This window comes from Apteryx rowi, unplaced genomic scaffold (genome assembly GCF_003343035.1).
Source record: "Apteryx rowi isolate R43461 unplaced genomic scaffold, aptRow1 scaffold_1111, whole genome shotgun sequence".
Classification (NCBI taxonomy): domain Eukaryota; kingdom Metazoa; phylum Chordata; class Aves; order Apterygiformes; family Apterygidae; genus Apteryx; species Apteryx rowi.
In genome coordinates, this window is record NW_020447322.1 from 70980 (window position 1) to 92370 (window position 21391).

At 44.7% G+C, this 21391-nt stretch overlaps 2 protein-coding genes across 2 annotated transcripts; both read left to right on the top strand.

Annotated features, from left to right (window-relative positions):
- Nucleotides 1–10624: 10624 nt before the first annotated feature.
- Nucleotides 10625–11565, top strand: LOC112971657 (olfactory receptor 1009-like). Its single transcript, XM_026077264.1, has one exon. The coding sequence runs from the start codon at nucleotides 10639–10641 to the stop codon at nucleotides 11563–11565; it is 927 nt and encodes a 308-aa protein (XP_025933049.1). The 5' UTR covers nucleotides 10625–10638.
- An 8371-nt stretch (nucleotides 11566–19936) lies between these two features.
- On the top strand, nucleotides 19937–20866 carry LOC112971661 (olfactory receptor 1019-like). The gene has a single exon (XM_026077278.1). The coding sequence runs from the start codon at nucleotides 19946–19948 to the stop codon at nucleotides 20864–20866; it is 921 nt and encodes a 306-aa protein (XP_025933063.1). The 5' UTR covers nucleotides 19937–19945.
- The last annotated feature ends 525 nt before the right edge of the window (nucleotides 20867–21391 follow it).

A 21391-nucleotide genomic window follows, 5' to 3' on the forward strand; every position in this document is an offset into this window, starting at 1 on the left:
GCGCCCACACCACCTCTCACACCTCCTCATTGCTGCGCTCGATACCTGCCCGACGGCAAGAGACAGGAACTGCCAGTGCTGCTGACAGCAGGAGATGAATGGGGCCGAGTCGGCGCTGCAGGGCACAGGGAAGGAGGGGAGATGAGCCCAGTTGTGGTGGGCGCCAGGGCTTGGGAGCACTGTCCGAGGGGCCAAGGCTGTGAGGTGACTGTCCACCAAACATCTGCATGGGTACAGACAGGCAGGTTATTAATGAGTCCCTCATTATTATCTTAGCTGCCAGGATCACATCTCATTGCTGGGCTGCAAACATCCATGGGGAGATCCTGGCTGGTGGGTGCTTGCCCAGCTCTGTGCTGCCTGCCCTTGTCCCTGCCCCTGGGCCTGTGGGCTCTGCTCTGCCGGGTTTGGGTGCTTTGGGTATGTGGCTGAGTCTGCTGCCTTCTGCCCCTGGAAACCCTGGATGGGGCTGTCTCATCAGACCCAGAGCTGGGGTTGGTCTCATGGATGCCACCAAAGGATGAACCCAGGGAAACGGAGGAGGTGCTGAGACTAGTTCTGCGCAAGGATGCCCTTGGGGCTTGCTGTGGGTGCTGYTCCCCTGGCAGCACCTCAGGATGCCCCGGCAGCCCCTGCTCCAGCCTCTTCCCTGGGCTTCCCCTGCTCTGAGTGCTGTCAGCCCCAAGTCCACCCCACTGCCACACTGATCCCTTGCTTTGCTTCTCCTGCAGGCGCATGGCAGCAGCGCTGAAGCAGATGCTGCATCCACAGAGCGGTGGAAGTGCTGGGCTCTGGGCTCCAGTGCTGGAGAAGAATCACGGTACCAGGCCACACAGCCTGCTCCCTCCCCACGTCCCACACCAGGCCAGGAGGCACCACCTGGAAGAACATGCAGGACCATGGACTGGCTGTACCAGCGCAGCCCGTGGTAGGAAGACAGACCAAAGGAGAGGCTGTGTCATGGCTGAGGATGGGGAGTGAGACTAACTGCCTAACTTCTGCAACATGGTGCTCCTGCAAGAAAAAGGAGGAACAGTGTGCAGGTGGGAGTAGCAGAGGGGACATTATGTGCAGAGATTGAACCGGAGGCCATGTTCCTCCCCAGCTCAACCAGTTCATTTACACAATGCCTGCCTGGACATGGAGTGTTCAGGATTCCCACAGGTGCATGTTTGAAGGAGCCACAGAGCATGCCTGCTCCTGTGCACCTATACTGGGGTATTGGCTACATGGCCTGGACAGTGCAGGTCAAACCAGAGGACTGTGTCTGCACCAAGCCTGTGTGCTGGATGAGGCACTTCAGAGCTGGGACCTGCCTGATCGAGATCGCAATCTTACAGGAGCTGGGGCTCCTCTGTGACCCCCTCATTAATGCAGGTGGCTTTGGAAAAGCTTGTCCAAGGTGTCCTGTCCGTGGTGGTGGGGGAGGTGGTTGCAGTACTACTGCTCTGTCCTCACCTTGTACATGGGTCACTAACAGCCTCCCAGGGGTCTTCGCTCTCCAGCAATGCCCGGGTGATGGTGACAGTGAGSAAGGGCTCTAATCCTTCCCCATCAGAGGCTTGGCAACTGCTCGCTTCAGCAAAGCCAGTCCTTTCCTATAAACTTGGACTATTAACTTAAGCAGCAGCTCAGGTTTCACTTTTGCGTACGGGTTTGGTGCTTAAAATCCTTCCCAATTCCTTGCAGCCATCATATAGGGAAAGGAAAATTTTCAGACYTCATACTCTGGTGATGTCTTGGGTGGCCAAAGTGGGCTACACGGACAGCACGGTCTCAGCTGGAGCTGAGTTTTTTGGACTGGGACTGATGCAAGACAGGAAGGGATTAGTGACTGTCTAGGAGGCCAAAAAGCACCAAAAGGATGCTTGGGACTGTCTGATGGGACACAGTCCTCATCCCCTGTCCTGGTCCATAGGGCCTTAGCCCTGCAGATGGCTCCCCAAGACTGAAATGTCCACCATAGCTCTGCACATCTCCCCTCCTTCCCTGTGCCCTGCAGYGCCGACTCGGCCCCATTCATCTCCTGCTGTCAGCAGCACTGGCAGTTCCTGTCTCTTGCCGTCGGGCAGGTATCGAGCGCAGCAATGAGGAGGTGTGAGAGGTGGTGTGGGCGCRCTGACAGCAGGAAGATGGATGGAGGGGGCCTGAGCCCTGGGGCTGAGCACAGCCAGAGCTGATGCTGGGCAGGACTGGCACTGCATGGGGCAGACTGGGTTGGGGAGATGCTCAAGATGTTTCTCAGTGCACAGCATGCCATTTCGGGGTCCCATCTGCTGCAGGCAGAGCTTCCACACTGTGCATCATGCTCACTCACTGGAAGAAGCTGCTGCCACTCCACAAGGGTATCCCCAAGGCATTGCAGGGGTGAACCTGAGAGCAAGGAACATCTGCCAAAATCCCTTCCCTGGGCTTTGGGGAGCTTGTCMTCAATACAGGCTCTCAGCCAGGGAAAACACAGCTAGACACCACTGAGGGCAAAGACAGAGAGACTGGGAATTTCCCAGTGTGGGGTTAGGAGGTAAGGAGTTGCTTCACACCCCGGCTTGCAGCTGGGTGCTGGCAGTGAAACTCCCTGGTCCACACTTGAGTGCTGGCTTACAGGCAGCTGCCTCCTTCAAAGAGATCTCCTTGCACAGTGTCTCCAGTTATCTAAAAATGTGAGGTATGTCCTCAAAATCAGGTGGTGGACTTAAAAACCACAAGGCTTTTGAAAGTGATTGTTGTATTTCTGAGACGGAGTGTTAGCTTGATTAGTTTTTTCACTTCTTTCTTCCCAAGGCTACAAACCTGTTCCCCTCTCCCATATTTTTAGTAAATGAAAGCTGAGATTCCCCTGTAACTACAGCCCTGCAACGACAAGGCATCAGAAAGCAGACTCGTCTGCCAGGAGAGCTGTCCCAGGAGAGCACTGACCCCACTGATGCCTTCAGGATGGACAATGCCAGTTAGGGAAGAGTTTCTTAGCACCCAAGTATTTGAAGGTGATAAACATGGKACCACTTTAAATAAGACCATTTTACATGACATTCTGGACTGGCTGGTCTCTGCAGAATTTCCTCCTCTGTAGTGGAAGAAAACTTTATTGGCATTTTTTCTTGGTGTTTCCTAGCAGGTTTAAAAATGTCCCTTTTGCTTTGTTTCTCCCTGCAGTTTGAGACTCATATTTTGTTATGGAGCCTTGTGGAAGGGGTGGAGAAAGTCCAACACAGAACAGAGAAAGAGAGAGGCAAGCAAGAGAGGTCCCTCCTTTTAGGARGTGATGCTTCGGCTTGGTGAGAGTCTGCCCAGCTCTTGGTTTCATGCAGAGAAAACAAATGATGCCAAGCCTGAGTGATCCAGGCTGCTGCTGCACTGGATAGTGAGTTCTGCACAAGCTGCATGAGATGCACTGAGGGTGGCTACCTTGTATGTCATGCAAAAGTGGGGACACTTCTAGGCAGCAGAGAGCAGTGCTTCTGCATTTTGAAGTGCTCCTGGGTGACCCTGAGAGCACGTTCCCCTCCCTGTGTGTCTGCATTGCAAAGGGGTGTTTGCAATTTCCTGTCATTTCCTGCGCTGTAGCAGATGCAGAGCAGGAGGGTGGGGGAACTAAGGCAACCAGGGAACAGTACGGAGGTGACATCAAAAATGAAAGGGGAAGGAGGCTTGTCCTGGGGTTRATAGCTCCAGCTGCAAGCCCAGAATGTGTCAGGGCACTGGAGGAGGGAGCACAATGCCTTCTGGAGGCTGACAGCTTGGGGCAGGGGGTTGCTGCAACCTGTTGTTAATATTCCTGGGCTGTTTCTCTTCCAGCTCTGGGTAATGAGCAACAAAAGCCTGGAAGACCTGCAAATGGTAGGAGACCTTGTGCTGCACAGCTGTACTGAGCAATTAGCAGGGAGCAGAGACAGTGACCAAGTCAAGTTTCCCTCTGGGAGATAATGAAAAAGATGGACATATGGAGGAGTTGCCCTGTCAGAGGCCCTAGTGCTTGTGTCTTAGGTTTTCTTACCCTTACAGAATGATAAAACAATCTTAGATCATGGCCTATACCCCTTAATGAGGCTCTAGAAGGGTTTTAAAACCTCAGATCCTGGACACACCCTAGTGGCCTGCTCTCAGCTCTGGACATTGTCAGGGAAGGGCTATAGAAATCTGTCTCAGAAATGTGAAGATCCAGGACAGGGGAATGGTTTGTGCTGATAGCACCACCTTAGTAGGTCAGAGAGGTCCCAGCATATTTGCATGGCACTACTCAGGACACCCAGTTCAGGAGACGGGGGACAGTGAGAAAATCCTACTGACACACTGGGGTGGGGCAGCATGGAAAGGCTCATCCCACCCAGCTCTGAAAGGGTACAAAAAGACACATCCAAACCCAGCATGCTATTTCCAACCTGGGAACCAAAGAGGTGCAAGGAGGACTTGATAGCCACTGTCCTTCATCTTCTGTGTCATTGCAAGGGTTCCTGGGCAGACTGCTTGGATGCAAGCAYCTTAGTGGCTGCATGCTTCAAACTGCATGCCCTGGGGACTGACTGCTGAACATATTGCTTGGGCACACACATCCTGGTGCTTCTGAGTACGTGAGAGTAAAGGCGTGAGAGTAAATGAGAGAAGCCGGTTTTGTTTCAGTTTTTTCTTTTAAAATAAAACCACTTCTCTCATCTAGGGTYTCATTTGCTACACTTGATAGAATGTTGCAACACCTTTCTAGATGGTTGTATACTGTAACCTGCTTTGGAAAACCTCTGTGCTGCATTTACTGTTCATAAGGAGACCTAGTTTTTGATTGTACTTCTAGTTCCCATTCCTTACTARAGAAAAAATCAAAGAGATTTAGGGAGACCTGCTATGGGAATTCCTTAAAAACCTTTCCCAGGAAGACTTTATAAGGCYTAAATATCCACTACCATACTGTCACCTGGGGGACAAAGATGACATTCCTCAATGCATCCTAGGGGTTACTGACATGTGAGATATTAGGAGAGTCTTTTTTTCCTATAATGTTGGAAATACTGCAGTGGACAGCACTATGCAAGTTCCCACACAGATGGATTTCAGAGMTCCTGCTCCTGGCTCGGAAGAAGAGGTAAGAAACCCAGAGTGGCTGCAAAACCTGTTCCTTTGTTGGGAAAAGGTGACCTGACCACAGGAATGAGAAAAACAAAGCCCTACAAAAGGACTTCCAAGCAGTGAGTGCCCTCTGTTCCCTCGGTGTGGATCAGACAGTGCAGGGACAAAGGAGAGGGGCTGTAGCCCTTCAGCTGAGGCTGTCTTTGCCATGTGGTCTTGGCCTGGCAGGGCTGGGAATAGCCTGTTGGCAATGGAGCCACCCAGACATTTACCATGGACAATTACCAACCACTACGACCCCTTGCTGGGGGATGCAGATGGAGTTCATACTGTCTGCACCTTCAGGCAAGGACAAGCTTCATTCACAGAGCCTAATTTGGGGGTTTGCCTGCCCAGGGGCCCAGCACATCCTTCATGTTCCTTTCACACTAGGAAAYGGAGAACTTCCGTGCATGCAGCATCCTTAGGATAGCTTTAGCACATAAGCTCCTTCACAGAGTTGGAGTAAAAGCCCATCAGAAAGGCATGTGTATCTGTTCACAGAGTCCAGGTCTGCTCTAGCTTGACAGAGAGGGGAACAGAGCTCTGACTCTTTAACTGGCTGACCAACAGATACAGGGGAAGCATGAACTCCATGCATGCAGATTGATCTGCCTGGACATATTAAAGCAGAAGAAGTTCTTGCATGGAAATGAACATATTGCAAGTGCGTCTGAATACATGGCCTGCTCCCCATGGAGGGGTGGGGAATGGAGGTACTAAGAAAGGGAGGACAGGAGAGTGCAGGAAGTGCTGGGGAGTTGGAGGAAGCAATACTAGAGTACTGCAGACCAAATGGCCATCTGGGCCAGCTCCTGCTGACTCTCTCGTGTCTCAGCATCACCATCTGTTGGCCAGAAACGATTATGATCCAGATGTGGTCTCTGTCTCTTAAGTCTGTAAAACCCTAATGCTTAGAGGCTAAGGGAGTGTCCAGCCCTATCTGACTTTATATTAATTCTTCTTCACCRTGAGTGGAGGCAGGGTCTTAAACCTGGCTGAACTCTGGTGGCAATCCATGTGATTTTTGTTTTCTTTTCTGTGTGTAGCTCCAAAAGTTTTCAATCTGCTGCCCTATACCATGTTCTGCAAAGGGTATGGGTCAAGACTTTTGAGTCTAAGCTAATTGCCCTCTGCAAAATATACTGTGTGACCCTATCCCACACTGACAGGTAGTTTGTGYTGACCTCAACACTCACCATCATTAGCTGTGGAAGAGCCACAGAAGGAGGAATATCGTAACTTCCATTGGGCTTGGAAATCTGCAATCAGAGCCACTGGAAATAGGGCCAGCCCTACCATTTTTCTTTGTGTCTTCAGAAGACCACTGTTTTCCCCACTTGCTGTCCCACTGAGTCCTTTTTCATGCTCCAAGTTTGATCCCTCTTGTCATCTTCCTGCCRGCTTTGGGCCTCTCTCCCTCAAGCTCTCAGGTCCATTTTCTCTTTCAGCTGACACATTTAAGGTAGGTGCCTGATGACTGCCAAAAGGCAAGTGTTGTTCCAAGCATCAAGAAGGAGGACCCAGGAATTACAGACTGCCTCACTCCTTAGGAAGATTATGAAACAAATCAACCTGGAAGCCCTCTCCAGGCAGATGAAGGATGAGTAGGTGATTATGAATAGGCAGCATAGATTTACCAAGGGCAAATCAAGCCTAACTGAGCTGATTGCCTTGGATAATGAGATGACTGGCTGTGTGGACAAAAGGAGAGCAGTAGATGACCTTCATGTCAAGCAATGTTTCTGGCACGATCTTCCATTGACTTCTTATAGTCAAACTCATGAGATGTGGTTTGCCTACATGGAATTTAAGGTGGGTAGAAAACCGGCTGGATTGTTAGGGTCAAAGGGTGGTGAGGAATGGTACAAAGTCCAGCTGGTGGCTGGTTACTAGTAGCATTTCTCAGGGCTTGATACTGGGACTGACACTGCTGAAAATCTTGATTAATGACTTGAGTGAAAGGACAGAGTGCACCCTCAGCAAGTTTGTGGATGATATGAAATTGAGGGGAGCAGTAAATGCCCTGGAGGGCAGGGCCTCTATTCAAAGGGACTGTCAGGGCCCTGAGTACACCAACAGGCCTTAATTGCCATAACTATTCTCTCCTGGGGCCTCCACCCACACCCTCTGCCCATGGGTCAGGGGCTCCATTTAATCTCAGTCCTGGGCCTTCAGTCCCTACCCGAGCTATGTTGTAGGAGTACTGGTCTCTAGCCTTGACTCTGGCCCCACCTCCTACATGGACCTTGGACCTATGCTGTAGCAAGCTTGTTTCCTGGATGGAACCCTCATACCCTTGTCTCCAGTCCTGTTTCTGGCTCCATCTCCTTTTGCTTCTGCCTGGACTCCCTGGATGAACCCTGGGGCCTGTTTTTCTGCTTGTGGTGCCTGGAGATGTCAGTGGTCCCCATAATCAACCCCTGGCTCTACCCACAGTGTCCCCTGCAGGACAGCAACCTGTTGCTGCATGCATGGCCTGCAGTGGGGTGCCCCTCAGCTACCATTCCCTTATGGAGCAGCCAGCCCTGACTAAACCCCGACAGGGACCTCAACAAGCTTGAGATGTGGGCTGACCAAAAATCATGATCGGCTAACCTGAATGCTGTGTCCTGCATCCTGGATGGGCTCAGGGCAAGTGGATGAAGAGCAGCTTGGTAGTAAAGGACCTGGGGGTTCTGGTGGACACCAGCTTGTCCACAAGTCAGCAGGGTGCCCCTGCAGCTAAAAAAGGCCAGCCACTTCCTGGGCTGTGTTGGCAAGAGTGTGGGCAGCAAATCGAAGGAAGGGGTTGTTCCCCTCTATTTAGCACTAGTGAGACCACATCTGGAGTATTAAACTGAGTTTGGGGCTTCCTAGAATAAGAAGGGCATTAATGCACTGGATTGAGTCCAGTGGAGACCACTAATCTAGTCAGGGGGCTGGAACATATGATACAYGAGGAGAGGCTGAGAAGAGYTGGTTTGCTTTCCCTGGAGAAGAAATGATCTTTTTGGTGTCTTCAAATACCTTGTGGGTGGATAAAGGGAAGASTAGAGCCAGATGTTTTGGAGGTGCACACTGGCAGTGTGAAAGGCAAAGAACCAAGCTGCAACACAGGAAATTCTGATGAGATATTAGGAAAAAAATGTTTCACCATGAGGGTGGGCAAACGCTGGAAGGTGTCTTGAAAAAGTGTATGAGTCACAGTAAGGGAAATCCTAGTTGGATATTGGAAAACAGAAAGTGAGGCTGGTCAAACACTAGGAGTTTCCCAAGCAGGTTGTAGAATTTCCATCCTTTGAGAATTTTGAAATAAAACTGGACAAGGCCATGAGTGACCCAGTCAATCTTTGAAGTTCTATCTGTCTTTGAAGTTCCCCTGCTCTGTGTTGGGGTTTGGACCAGATAACACCCAGAGGTCCTTTCCAATCTCAAAAATTTGACTCTGTGATTGTATAATTCCATTTCTGTTGTGCATGGCAAAGTCAAACTAAGCACTTCTGGAGTTGTTATTATCTCTGAGAAGTTGTTCAAAAAATGGACATGAAAGATAGGGTGTGGTTCTGTGGTTTGTCCTCTTTGATTTCCTTGATCCAAAGCCCCATTCTTCAAATGAGCTGAGGTCATCTCCTCCGGGTATGCTTCTCCAAACTGAAAAGTGTAGAGAAAAGATAATGACCTGCTTTGAGCTCTTTAATGCTCCAGAGACTGAAAGAGATTCTCAGTCTCCAAATCTCCATATTAGGTGAACTAATAAGAGTGTTTAGTGAAGGTGGCTTGTTTTCAAGTTCTGCTGTACAGCTTAAGTCAGGTGCTTCACCACATCTGTATCTCTCTGAGATTTTTCAAGAGGGAAGCAGAGAGAAGTATTACTGAAATGTAAGTGAGTCTTATTGTTTTTCAGCCTTAGTTGGAATTCCCAGTACCAGACCCACRAGCAAGGAAATAGTGTCTCCACCAATTTCCCATAGTTTTCTCTTGCAAAAAGGAAATGGCTCAGAGAGGAAGAGACAGGGAAGACAGGGACAAGTGACAAGGAACACTTGTGTGGGTTTTGTATCCCTCACCCCTAGACATCTGCATTGCAGTCATCTGTGTGTGTTCTGTGCACACTGTGCTCCGTTTGTGGAAAAGGGAGAGTACAGGTCAGCTTTTTTTATTTGAACTTTCCTCTCTGTGGGAGAGACCCCCTCCATGCTTTCCCAGCACCTGTCTTTCTACATAATCCTTCTGAAACCTCTTCCTGTCCTTATTTCATGCTCTCCCTGCAGCGTCYTGGGTTTCAGTTCCTCTGTCAAAGATTTGTCCTTCCAGCAGTAGCTACCTGGATGAGTTACTTCTGGCGCTTTTACAGGTTTGTAATTCTAGCTTTGCTGATAGCATAGGAACAACTCTTCATTCCTTCCCAACCCAGTTTGTTCTTTGTAAAAGCCTCCTGTGCCTGCCTCAGTGGAGTCCTTGTCATTTCATTGTCGGTTCTTTAAAGATGTTTTTTCTGTGTTGCCCAGACTGGGAAGCTCTGATGTTGGTGAGAGGGAAGAGTGATGTTTCTTCTGGGGTATGACACTCTGTACTTTCTTCCCAAAACAGGCAACTTACTGTTCTGTCTCTCCTTACTACACAACCATTGAGAAAGCAGATCTGGAGATTACATTATCAGAGTGTATGCTCAGGCAGCATTCTCTCCCCATTGACCAGAAAGGACTCCTGGGTGAGGACCAGAACCATTCCCATAATGAATATTTAGGGAGTTTACTGTTGGAGATGGGGCATATCCAAAGACTRATTTCCCTCCTTCTCCCCCAGTATTTTCAAGGAGAGATTGTTCAACTTCTGGGGTTGCCCATTTTCATTTATAGACTGTAGGGACAGGCCAAAGAACTAGGAAATATTTGTACAGATAAAACAAGATATCAGGAGTGAGGGGAGGCCAATATAATCCTCTGTGTCTTAAGGTTTCATAGTTATGAAAAAGAAGTCTCAGCACAGAGGGAAGAAGCAGATGGGTAGCAAATGCCTACGAGAAAGATGATGAATAGTTATTGTCCTACCAGACTTCTGTCCTGCCTATGGGAAGATGAGCAATGTTACCTTGTAAAAGCACTTTTTCTGTGTTTCAGATTGAGTCATATAATTTCAGTGTCCCAAACTGAACAATCTATCGCAGAGCATGAAATCCAGCACCAAGGTGAAGCTACTCTGGTTAGTAAACTTAGTACAACTTTCCATAATGGTCATTGCCAAACAACCAGTTCAAAAATGAACTAAAGGATGAGACTGTTACACACCATGCTATGCCTAGGCATTTTACAGCTTGAGCAGAACTTGGCTTTYGCAGCACCTGGTTTATTTTACCCACTCTCTGAGAAGCCATTTGAGAAGCTGTTTCTAATTGATCTGTGTCTAAATTTTCCTTTAGATCTTGCATGACTCTCTCTTTACAGCACCAGTGACAGTGCCCACTGGAGAAGTTTTTCACCTGGGAGATACATGCCTGTAGTAGCAAGGAATTAATGATCTTCCCCTGTATACTACACACAGAAAGCGTGCATCAAACTAATGGCAGAAAGCAACTGCACCCAAATGACTGAATTCATTTTAATGGGGTTCACAGATGATCCAGTGATTCAGGTTACCCTCTTTCTGATGTTTCTGCTCATCTATCTTGTCACCATCCTGGGGAACCTTGGGATAATCACATTAATCAGGACCAGTCCTCAACTCCACTCCCCCATGTATTATTTCCTGGGCAATCTGGCTTTTGTGGACCTCTGTTCTTCCACAGTCATCACCCCCAAGATGCTGGTTGATTTTATGTCAGAGGAGAAGACTGTTGCTTATGCTGGGTGTCTAGCTCAAGTGTTCATTTTTGATATTTTGGGGATTACTGAATGTTTCCTGCTGGCTACGATGGCATATGACCGTTACGTGGCCATTTGTCATCCCCTGGTATATTCGGTTGTCATGTCTCCGAGACTCTGTTTCCAGCTGGTGATTGGGTCGTATCTGGTTGGACTGATGAACAGCATGGGTCACACCATGGGCATATTAAACTTATCTTTCTGTGGCTCCAATGTCATTGATTTGTTTTTCTGTGACATCTCTCTTCTGATTTCACTCTCAACTTCCGACACCACCCTCAACTGCATCATTCTCACAACTTCTGCTAACTTATATGGTGTTTCCAGCAGTCTCATTATCCTGATCTCCTACATTGTCATCCTCTCCACCATCCTGAGGATCCGCTCAGCCAAGGGCAAACGCAAAGCCTTCTCCACCTGTGCCTCACACCTGACTGTTGTGAGCATCTTCTATGGGACATCGCTTTTTATTTATTTAAAACCAAGCTCAGAAAACTCAAGAGGAGAAGATAAATGGGCTGCGGTGTTCTACACAGTAGTGACTCCTATGCTGAACCCCTTGATCTACAGCCTGAGGAATAAGGAAGTAAAAGAGGCTCTGAGGAGGATCACAAAAATAAAATGAAGCTCAATGTTKTAAGTTTATGGTCAGAGAGAATGAAGGTGACATGCTTAGGTTTTGATGAAATATCTCAGATTGACAATATTCTTTGGGTTTTCTTCACTCTGACTTACATGATGCATTGGATGATTCATTATCCTCAGTTGGTTCAGGATTAAGTCAGTTAACTGATTAAACTGATAAAACTCAGTTCTCCAGTTGCTGATAACTGTTTTCAGTAGTTAATTTAAACTAATGAAGACATAGGCAGAGGACTACAAGCATGCAATTTTCATCATCTTACATTTTGTTTTCTTGCATTTATTCAATCTCATGTACCAGGCCAAAGCCTTTCATACATAAAATTTAATCCAGAAGAATATTTCAAAAATTCCTATAATTGGTTGGACTCAGATCATGAACTATGGCATGTGCTACTTCACTGCTACTTAATGAGACCACCACAGCACATCTGTGGTGCATAGTTTTCTGTTACCTAAAAAGGTAGATTGCAGATTGTGGACTGTCTCTTGTACTTAGCAAATCAGAGTGATTATGGGGTGAATTCTATTATTCTACYGAATAAAATTCCATTTCAAGGAAGTGTTGTAAGGTCATTAAGGGCCATAATAACTGGCCTCAGGACATCAACACCTTTAGCAAGAAAATTACAGATGACAGAAGATAACTGGCATGGTACCCAGGAAATTATTTTGCTTGTTCATATTGAAACCTCATYAAATGACTAACAGTAGGATACATCTCATTTAATTTTAAATAGCTGAAAATTTAACTTTAAATATGATATTCAGATGACCAATGAAGAAATACACACACTTCTAAAGGGCACTTTTATCTTAAGATACAGTAGCAATGAATCTCCTGCAGTCTACCTGCAAAGAGAATCTCTGGAAGACACACAAAAAGTGCATTGCCTTGAATATATAAAAAGCAAAAATGCTCCAATTATTTTCTCATTTATAGGTCATTTATAGTGAATTACTTTTGTTTTACACCAGCCCATATAGRCTGCAATGTCCTTAAGAACCATGGTGAGATCTGGAKTGATGGCTTAGTCCTAGTGATATCCTAGAATCATGTAATATTTAGGAGTGAAGGGGTCAGAGGGAGAAACTGCTCAGTTCATGTGGATTAAATCAAATCAGGATCAAAGTGGTTTACCGATTTATTAACAACATGTAATTAACAGGGAAGCCATGAACTATACGTTCATGGTCAGCATCAGAAGTGCAATAAAGCTGAATCCTTCTTTGTTTCCAAAGTCTCTTGRTAATTTCCTGGTTACTGTTTAATCCAGCTAATGGTCATCTTCCTCTCTAGCATTATCAGTCTGGGGCAAACTCCCTCTCAGACAGTACTGGGTGTTTCACCCGCACRCTATTTATATTCACATTCCTCTCTTATCAGCTGTTGCTATCCAGGCCATCTTGCCAGGGGAGGAGCTGTGCAGGCACTCACATAGAAGGAATCGCTGGAGCTCTCTAGTACAAACTCCCACCCTGGACCCCTGTACCACTGTTTGACCAGCCTCACAGTGATTTTTTTCCCCTTATATCTAATCTGAATTTCCCATGTTGCAAATTTTGTTCATTGTCTCTTTTCCTGTCCCTGTGAAYCCCGGAGAAAAGCCTGACTCCATCTTCTCCACACTTTTCCATGTGGGAGTTGAAGACAGCAATAAGATCTCCTCCTTGCCTTCTCTTTTCCAGGCTCAGCAAACCCAATTCTTTTGACTTCTCCTCGTATGTCTTGTGCTCCAGCCCCCTGACCACTGTGGTAGTCWCCACTGGACTTTTTCCAGTATGTCAACACCTTTCTTACACTGGGGAGCACTAATGCAGACATAAACATTATCGGTCCTAGCATTGATACCCAAGGAATGCCACCATTAACCTTCATTATGTTGATAATGCATTTAGAGAAGCCCTTCTTGTTGCCATTCCCATTCCCCCCTAGCTTCAACACCAGGTGAACTTTGCTTTCCCAACTACAGCTCTGCATATTCCCACAAGGTCTTTCTATTCCTCCTGGCTAGCCCATCCCTGCTTCCACCATTTTTTCCCCACTTTCTTTCACTTTCTTTTATCCATAACTCTTTACCATTTTCCCCATTGCTGAGAACATAAGTAGCAGATAGCAAATGTTTTGTTGTCATATTTGGCACTTAGAGATAGAAACACCCAATTCACCATAGAAAATCTCGGYCTCAGAGTTATTTGTAATATGAAGCACATAATACATTTGCTATTTATATCAAGTCAAAGAGAGTAAGATATTATTCTTTCATTTATTGTTTCTCTATTCCTGAAGAGAGTTACAAAATGGTACTTAGCCATAGTTATTTAATATTTGAGAAGAAGGCTTACATACAGATTATGTGTTTCATTAATATGAGTTTGGACAAAGTGAATGAGATTCATGTCTCTTAATCTTGCATGTCTCCAAATGTGTTAATCAGACCAATTCCTGAATCAGGACCCTTATGTATAATTCCTGCTGTTTTTCCACACTTGCTGTTCTATGACTGTCATCCCCAGGATGCTGTTTAAYTTAGGTGCATCTTTTTCTCTAGAGAAAAGACTAAAAATTATTTTTGATTTCTGTACAGTCCCAGAGTGTCTCTTCTTGCTACAGTGATCTGTGACCATTATTTGGCTATATGTAAAAAACTACAAATTCAGTGACTATGGCCTCCAAGCTTTGTGTCCAGCTGCTCTCACCTTCACAATCAGCTGGTGGATAATGGATTCACGTACACTCTTAAGTGTCTTCAAAATACAGCTCTGTGGCTACAGCACTACTGGTCTGCTCTTTTGTGGCTTCCTACTGAAGCTGTTGCTCTCAAATTTGAATGATGCAACCTTTCTGGTTATAAGACCAGGGCAGTGGTAGTTTCTTTATTTGGGCAAAACAGTGGTTTAGCTRTGTCCAACTGATATTGCTGCCTTCTATGGGATTAGCCTGTTAATTAAGCACAGATCAGAGAATATCCTGTGTGGATTGAGAACCACCTGAGGAGAGTTACAGAGAAGAACATCCAGTACTACAAAATAGTGTTTAGATGACAACCCACCTTAATGGGAGGATAATGATTAATGAATAATGAACAGTGACTGGTATATTACATCCCATTTCACATTTGCTCTGATGAACTGCAACTTGCTTTGGAATTTATCTTCTCTGAATGACCACACATTTTTATAGTCACATCCTCAAAAAGCTGGTTTACCCTGTCTCTATGTCATGCTAAATGCTCCAGTAGTTTAGGCGCAAATGAGTTTCCAACTGAAATTTGTTTTGCCTAAAAAAGCAGAAATAAGGCAATCAAAATAATGGTTTAACACTGTAGCTACTATACATTTGGAAAATTGTGTCTGAAATTATCCTCCGGCCCTCCTGCAGAAGRCACACCATAGATCTTAGAGGTTTTTTTTTGTTTGGTAGGGCCCGCTATTTTAGGCAGAGCTACCTTAATTCTAGCTAAATCTATTTTAAATATAGATCTGAGAAAACACTGCTATCACAGGGGTAGGATTCACCTCTCCTTGTTTAGATATTTAGCAATTATAGTTGGAGTCAACTATCTTTAGGAGAAGGACTTAGCTCCTTAACTCTAAGTAAATACMATGTCACTTTTACATATAGACTAAGTATTTAAGCTCACTTTATGGTCAAGGGAGATCTAGTCAAGACCTTCAATRGAGTCTAGGGAACAATGTGGCTCTCTGTAAGGTAGACACCTACATTTTTGTCAGCTGAACAGATCGGTAAGTGCTGCTGATTGCATTAACTAGCATCCCATTAGCTATATATAATGAAAGCTTAGCTCACAAATAGGCATAGATTTGGACAGGTCAGTGTAGTCCTAAAGTGAATCTGAAACTTGGAGTGGTCTGAAACCAGTTTGCCCAAAGCAAAACATGAGAATGTACAGACTGRCTATGTTTATGAAGCGATTACTGTGTGTGGATATCTGCAGTAACACCAGACAGGACAAGAAATGGAGCCCTAGAGCTCCYATCTAGTCTCAGGGTATAAGACTGTTACGCGGTGACCCACCAGTTAGACCAATAAATCCTCAATTGTGGTTCACAAACCACTGCAAAAGCATCAAATATTCATAACCTGCTAGTACAGGCACTTCACCTACCTTCATCTGGCCAAAACACTGGAAGCACTTGGGATTAAATTGACTGTCTATGTGCCCCTTACAGTCAGCGAGATAGCAAAGCAACTCCAGAGGGTTATTTAYCACACTTATCATAGATACTTCTTAGGAGAAAATGAGTCCCTCTCTGAGTGTTTGCATCTTTCTGAAAATTACATTTCAGGTAACCCAAGAATACAATAGCTTGACTTTTCCCCAGAGGTACTAGGAGAATGATGAAGAAACACTACTCTTCCGTGAATCTTTCTGGATTAGCAGAGAGTCCAGAGCTGCAAGGTCTCCTCTTTGTGGCATTCCTAATGGCCTACTTATAACCATGGCAGGAAATCTTTAGGATCATTGCACTGATCAGAATTGACTGCCACCTTCACACTYGTATGTTCTTTCTCCTCAGCAATTTGTCAGGCATGGACATGTGCTATTCCTCAGCCATTATCCCCAAGATGTTCTTGGGCATCTTAGCAGGGAGAAAAGCCATTGTCTTTGMTGGATGTGTTGCACAGTTTTACCTSTRTCCTACTTTTGTCACCTCTGAGCATTATCTTCTTGCTGTAATGGCATACAACTGCAACGTGGCCATTTGCAAAATATTGTTGTATGTAGTCTTCATGTCCTGTATAGTCTGTCTACAGCTAGTAGCTGGCACATACATTGTTGGTGCACCAAATACCTTAGTGCACACTGTTGCCACATTTCATTTATCCTCCTGTGTTCCTAAGATCATTGATCACTTCTGCTGTGAAATGTCGCCAGTGCTAGCCATCTCTCATTCTGACATCAGCATCAATGAAATGGTAATGTTCRCGTCTGTTGGCTTTAATATAAGTCACTAGCTTCACCAGCTTCCTACAGCTGCATTTTGGCTGCCATCTTGTGGATCCGCTCTGCCATGGGTAGGTACCAAGGCTTCTCTACCTGTACMTGCCACCTAACCACCATCACCATCATCTAGGGGGCAGGTGCAGTCTTGTGTTTCAGACCTTAATTCTGGTACCAGGACAAAGTAGCTTCCCTATCTTATGGAGTTATGGTTTCTCTGATGAAYCCTCCGATCTACAGCCTGAGTAACAAGGAAGTAAAATATGCTTTGAGAAGGGCAATGAGAAGAACAAGAATCTTTTTGAAGAAATGATCATCTACCTAGTGTTTAAAAAATGGACGAACTAGAGAAGGAAARAAATAATGATACCCATTTCTCATAAAGGCAAATTTTATCCGAATATGTACACGCATTTTAAGGTCATCTCTAGTGGCTAATGGGAGAAGCAGTATCTCTTTTTTTACCCTGAAGAAGAACAGAGGAAGAAAAGTATATGATGTAAAATTATAGTGACAGTGAATGCTAAGGAGCGTAGCCAGCAGATGAGTAGCAGGAAAAAAAAAAAAGGAACTGATTGGGATTCACTCACCTAAMTGCAGATGTCTAGAAGACAGTCACCTAAGTCCGAGCTCATTTTCCGAAAACCCTTTATACTATACAACGAGAAATAGGTGTCTCCACTGAGTGATAGACCCTATCCTTGGATACACGCCTTCAGATGGTTGGGACTTTGTGAATACTGATTAAAGAACCTGCTCTGATGCTCTATGAGGAAGCACTGGTGCAAAACCATATTAAAACATAAGCAGAAAATTGAAAGTYATCTTGAAACAAAGGAAGTGAAAATACAATGACAAATTTATCTAYGCATTTTGATCCACCTTTTCTTTAATATATACACATCTGCTGTAAGGAAATACCTGGCACAAAAGAAAACTAATCTAACRGATTGCTACAAAGATGAAATATTTTCATTAAATTAGTCCATTACTAAGAGTTATTATATTTCATTCCCAAGGAATATGGGAGAGAAAAATCCTTCACATTCAAATCCTTCAGCAAAAGTGCATTGCCTTGTGTTTCATTTCTCATTACAAAGTTATGTACATAAGAAGAATTACTTAGCCTCTGCATACATCATTTCTGATTAGCTCTGAGGATCAAATCTGTAAAGCATAAACCTCAGAGATAAATCTCTGCATTTACCCCAGGCTCTTAGGGAAAAGCTCACTCTGTTTTTCAGGTGCCCCAGAGAACCTTTGATAATTTGTCCTGTGGGCATGGGATAAAGTTTAAATCTTCCAACCACATCGAAGGCTATAATAAGGATACCATTCTGGTTTCAGAAAGACTGATGGAGTCTGTATTTTTAATTTAAACTCAACAATCAGTGAGTATGTGCCTGGGAATAACTCCAGATAAACTGACCTGAGAGAGTGAGTGAACTTTTGAGACTTTTTGAAACAAATTTATGCTGGATGACTAGGGGCTGGCTATTATTGTATGTCTCAGCTAGCAATTAAAAAAATTTGTATAGAGGCAAAATCCTCTGCCATCACCTTGTTCATGAATTCTTATCTCTGTGTAGTTTCACTGCACTAGAAAAGAACCGTGAAGAACTGCAGAAGCTCCAACATGAGGTAGGCAAATTAAGGATCTCAGTAAGAATGTAGTAATAAAGAATGCAATGAAGGAGTAAAAGAAGAGGAGACAAAGGCCAATGTACTTTTGATGACACCTTTAAACATGGTGTTGGCACTAATCTTATTAGATCCGGTCAAATGAACCGACAAGGAACAGAGTACAGACAGTATTTAGAAGTGGTCAGTGGGCAAATGACAGCAAACCTAGATTCCGCATTCAGCAGTTTATTCAGGGAAGGGTRATGCAAACTTCAGCTACAAGGGGAGTAATGAATAGTAGTGACTGAGAAGGTAGTTTTGTTTGTGGCATTTGCGTGTTAGAATTGTGGTGGCTTATAACAGAAACCTGAGCCCAGGCTAAGTCCAAACCTCTTTAAAATGTGAAAGTTATTGAATATGCAGATAAGTGCCCCTCCCCACCACAGAATATATAGGAGAACAGGATGGGGAAGGACTTTCTGAATCAATGAAYCCACTCCTTTGTGGAAGCAGGAACCTTGCCACATAAACCATACTGTGAAGTTATTCAGTTCCTGCCAGAAAGAAAAAAAAAATCCCAGTATTTTCAACTTAGAATTTTGTTTTAAATTCAATTGTTAGATAAAAATTCCCTATATTAGCAAATTCAAGAGGCACAAAATTGATAAGGCTTAGCTGAAAAAAAATGACTAAGAGGTGGCTTGATTACTCTATGGAATAACTTYAGTGGGAAGAAAATTTCAAAAATGAATAGGCTGCTGAACATGAGGGCAGCAGGTACATCTAGAGYAAATGAGTTCAGCTAAACATATCTCACGAGCAATCTGAAACAAAAGAAAGAGAAGATAACGTATTAGAACACCAAAAAAGGGAAAGCACGGATTCTCCATCCTACAGTGCACTCTGACTGAGGTGGACAACTTCTAAGAAAATATTCCACACTTGAAGCCATGCTATTGGACAGTGTCCAGGAGTCACAAGAAGAAACACTGTGGGTATATCTCTTCCTGCTTGCTACTTAATATATCTGTGAACCTAAAGATGTGACTAAGGGAAACACAAATGATTTAGTCCTATTCAATGACTCTTCTAAACAGAGAGCTAATCAGAGAGATCCACATTCATGGAACAGGTTAATAACCAAAACAGAATAGGGTAGTTTTCTCTTGAGGCCATAAACACATCAACATTTCTTTCAGGCATTTGATCTCACTTTAACTGACAAAAACATGTCAYTGGAGTGTCAGAGAATCTCTCCAATGCGGTCCATCATCTATGTAATGCAACACACTATTTAATGTGGCAAATTAAGGCCCAATATTGTTGTATTTATTTTTCCCTAAATAAGAAATTCCCCCTCTGGGAAAAAAAAAAAAAAAAAGAGAGAGAGAGAGAGAGAGAGAGAGAAATCCTCCCAGTCATGCCCCGATATTGGAAAGAATTTGGACTGGTCATAGGAGAGAGCATTTTGCAAGACCAGATTTTTCCATAATGTGCCTGTCAAGATTTTTCTACAGTTATGATGTATTATGATGTTATGATGTAAGATATTGTTTACTTAATTTCCAGATTTTTGGGGGGTTGTTTTCGATCTTCAGCCTGCCTATTGAGGATAACYAACATATATTTTCTCCAGAATAAGGCGGTTTGTCATCCAGGAAGCGCCAAATTGTATGTTAGCCTCCGGCACTACATAACCCTGCCGCTAGGAGAAATGATTTCACCTCTTCTCTGTGTGTTTCTTTCCACCTCCTCTGCCTTGGTACCAGRAGAATGACTGAGGGAAACCATTCAGAAGTGATGGAGTTTGTTCTCCTGGGTTTCACAAATCTGCCAGGACTGCTCTTTGTGATTTTTTTACTGATCTATGTTACCACTCTGGTGGGGAAYCTAGGTATGATCATACTAATCAGGACCGACTCTCAGCTTCRTGTCCCCATGTACTTCTTCCTCAGCAACCTGTCTTTCCTGGACATCTGTTATTCTTCATCTGTAACTCCTAAGCTCCTGTCAGGCCTCYTTGCTGAGAGGAATATAATTTCTTTTAATGGCTGCATTACACAGTTTTACTTTTACGCAGTATTTGGCACTACAGAAACTATCCTTCTGGCTGTCATGGCTTACGATCGCTATATGGCCATCTGTGAACCGCTGCACTATATGTCTGTCATGTCCCCYAGACTCTGTGTCCAGCTGGTAGTGGGCTCTTACATTGCTGGRACCCTGAATGCCCTGGTGCACACTGGCACTCTCTTACAACTGTCYTTCTGTGGCCCAAATGTTGTTAATCATTTCTATTGTGAAATCCCTCCACTCCTGTTACTCTCGTGCTCTGACACTCGGGTCAATGAGATCGTGATGGTCATGAGTATTGGTTTCATCATAACAACTTCAGCCTTGACCATCTTTTTCTCTTATGCCTGCATCCTGCTCACTATCTGGAATATCCGCTCTGTGGAGGGCAGGCACAAAGCCTTCTCCACCTGCACCTCCCACCTCATGGCTGTTGCCCTCTTCTATGGCTCTGCTGCTTTCATGTATCTACATCCCCTTTCCAATCACTCAGAAGATCAAGGAAAAACAGCTTCTGTCTTCTACACTGTGGTGACCCCCATGCTCAACCCTTTCATCTACAGCCTGAGGAACAAGGAGGTGAAGAACGCCCTCAGAAGAGCAATGAAGAAGTTCTCCTGAGTGTGTTGCCATAGACCCTTCTCTAACCAAACTGAAACAGGCTTCAAAACAAGCTTCCCACTTACATTGTTAGTGACATTTTTGGAGTAAACAAACTTACAAACAGGACTAAAATATGTGCAAGTGATACTTTTTACCAAGGAGGATTTGTGCAATGCTGCAACAATATTTGAATTCTGTGACCTGAAAGAGCTGGCCCAAAGGAGAATGAAAGAAGCTAAATAAAGAATATATGTTGGGGAGGGACAATGCTTTCCATAGCTTTGTTTCCACATTTTCTAAGTAGTTGTCTGATGTTTTACTTTAGTACAATAAACCTGATTTATTATTTTCTCTGGTTTCTCTGTCCAAGGATAAGGGTAGCCTTTACTGCGGGATAGCTTATCTCAATGCTTCATATATTGCATGCAGATCACTTGCACTGGGCATCACACTTTCCCAGATGTGTCTCCCCCATGGACAATTTGCAGGCTACAAGTTACCATGCTGACAGTTGGCCTAGGAGCAAGAAGGGTTTTTATCCCC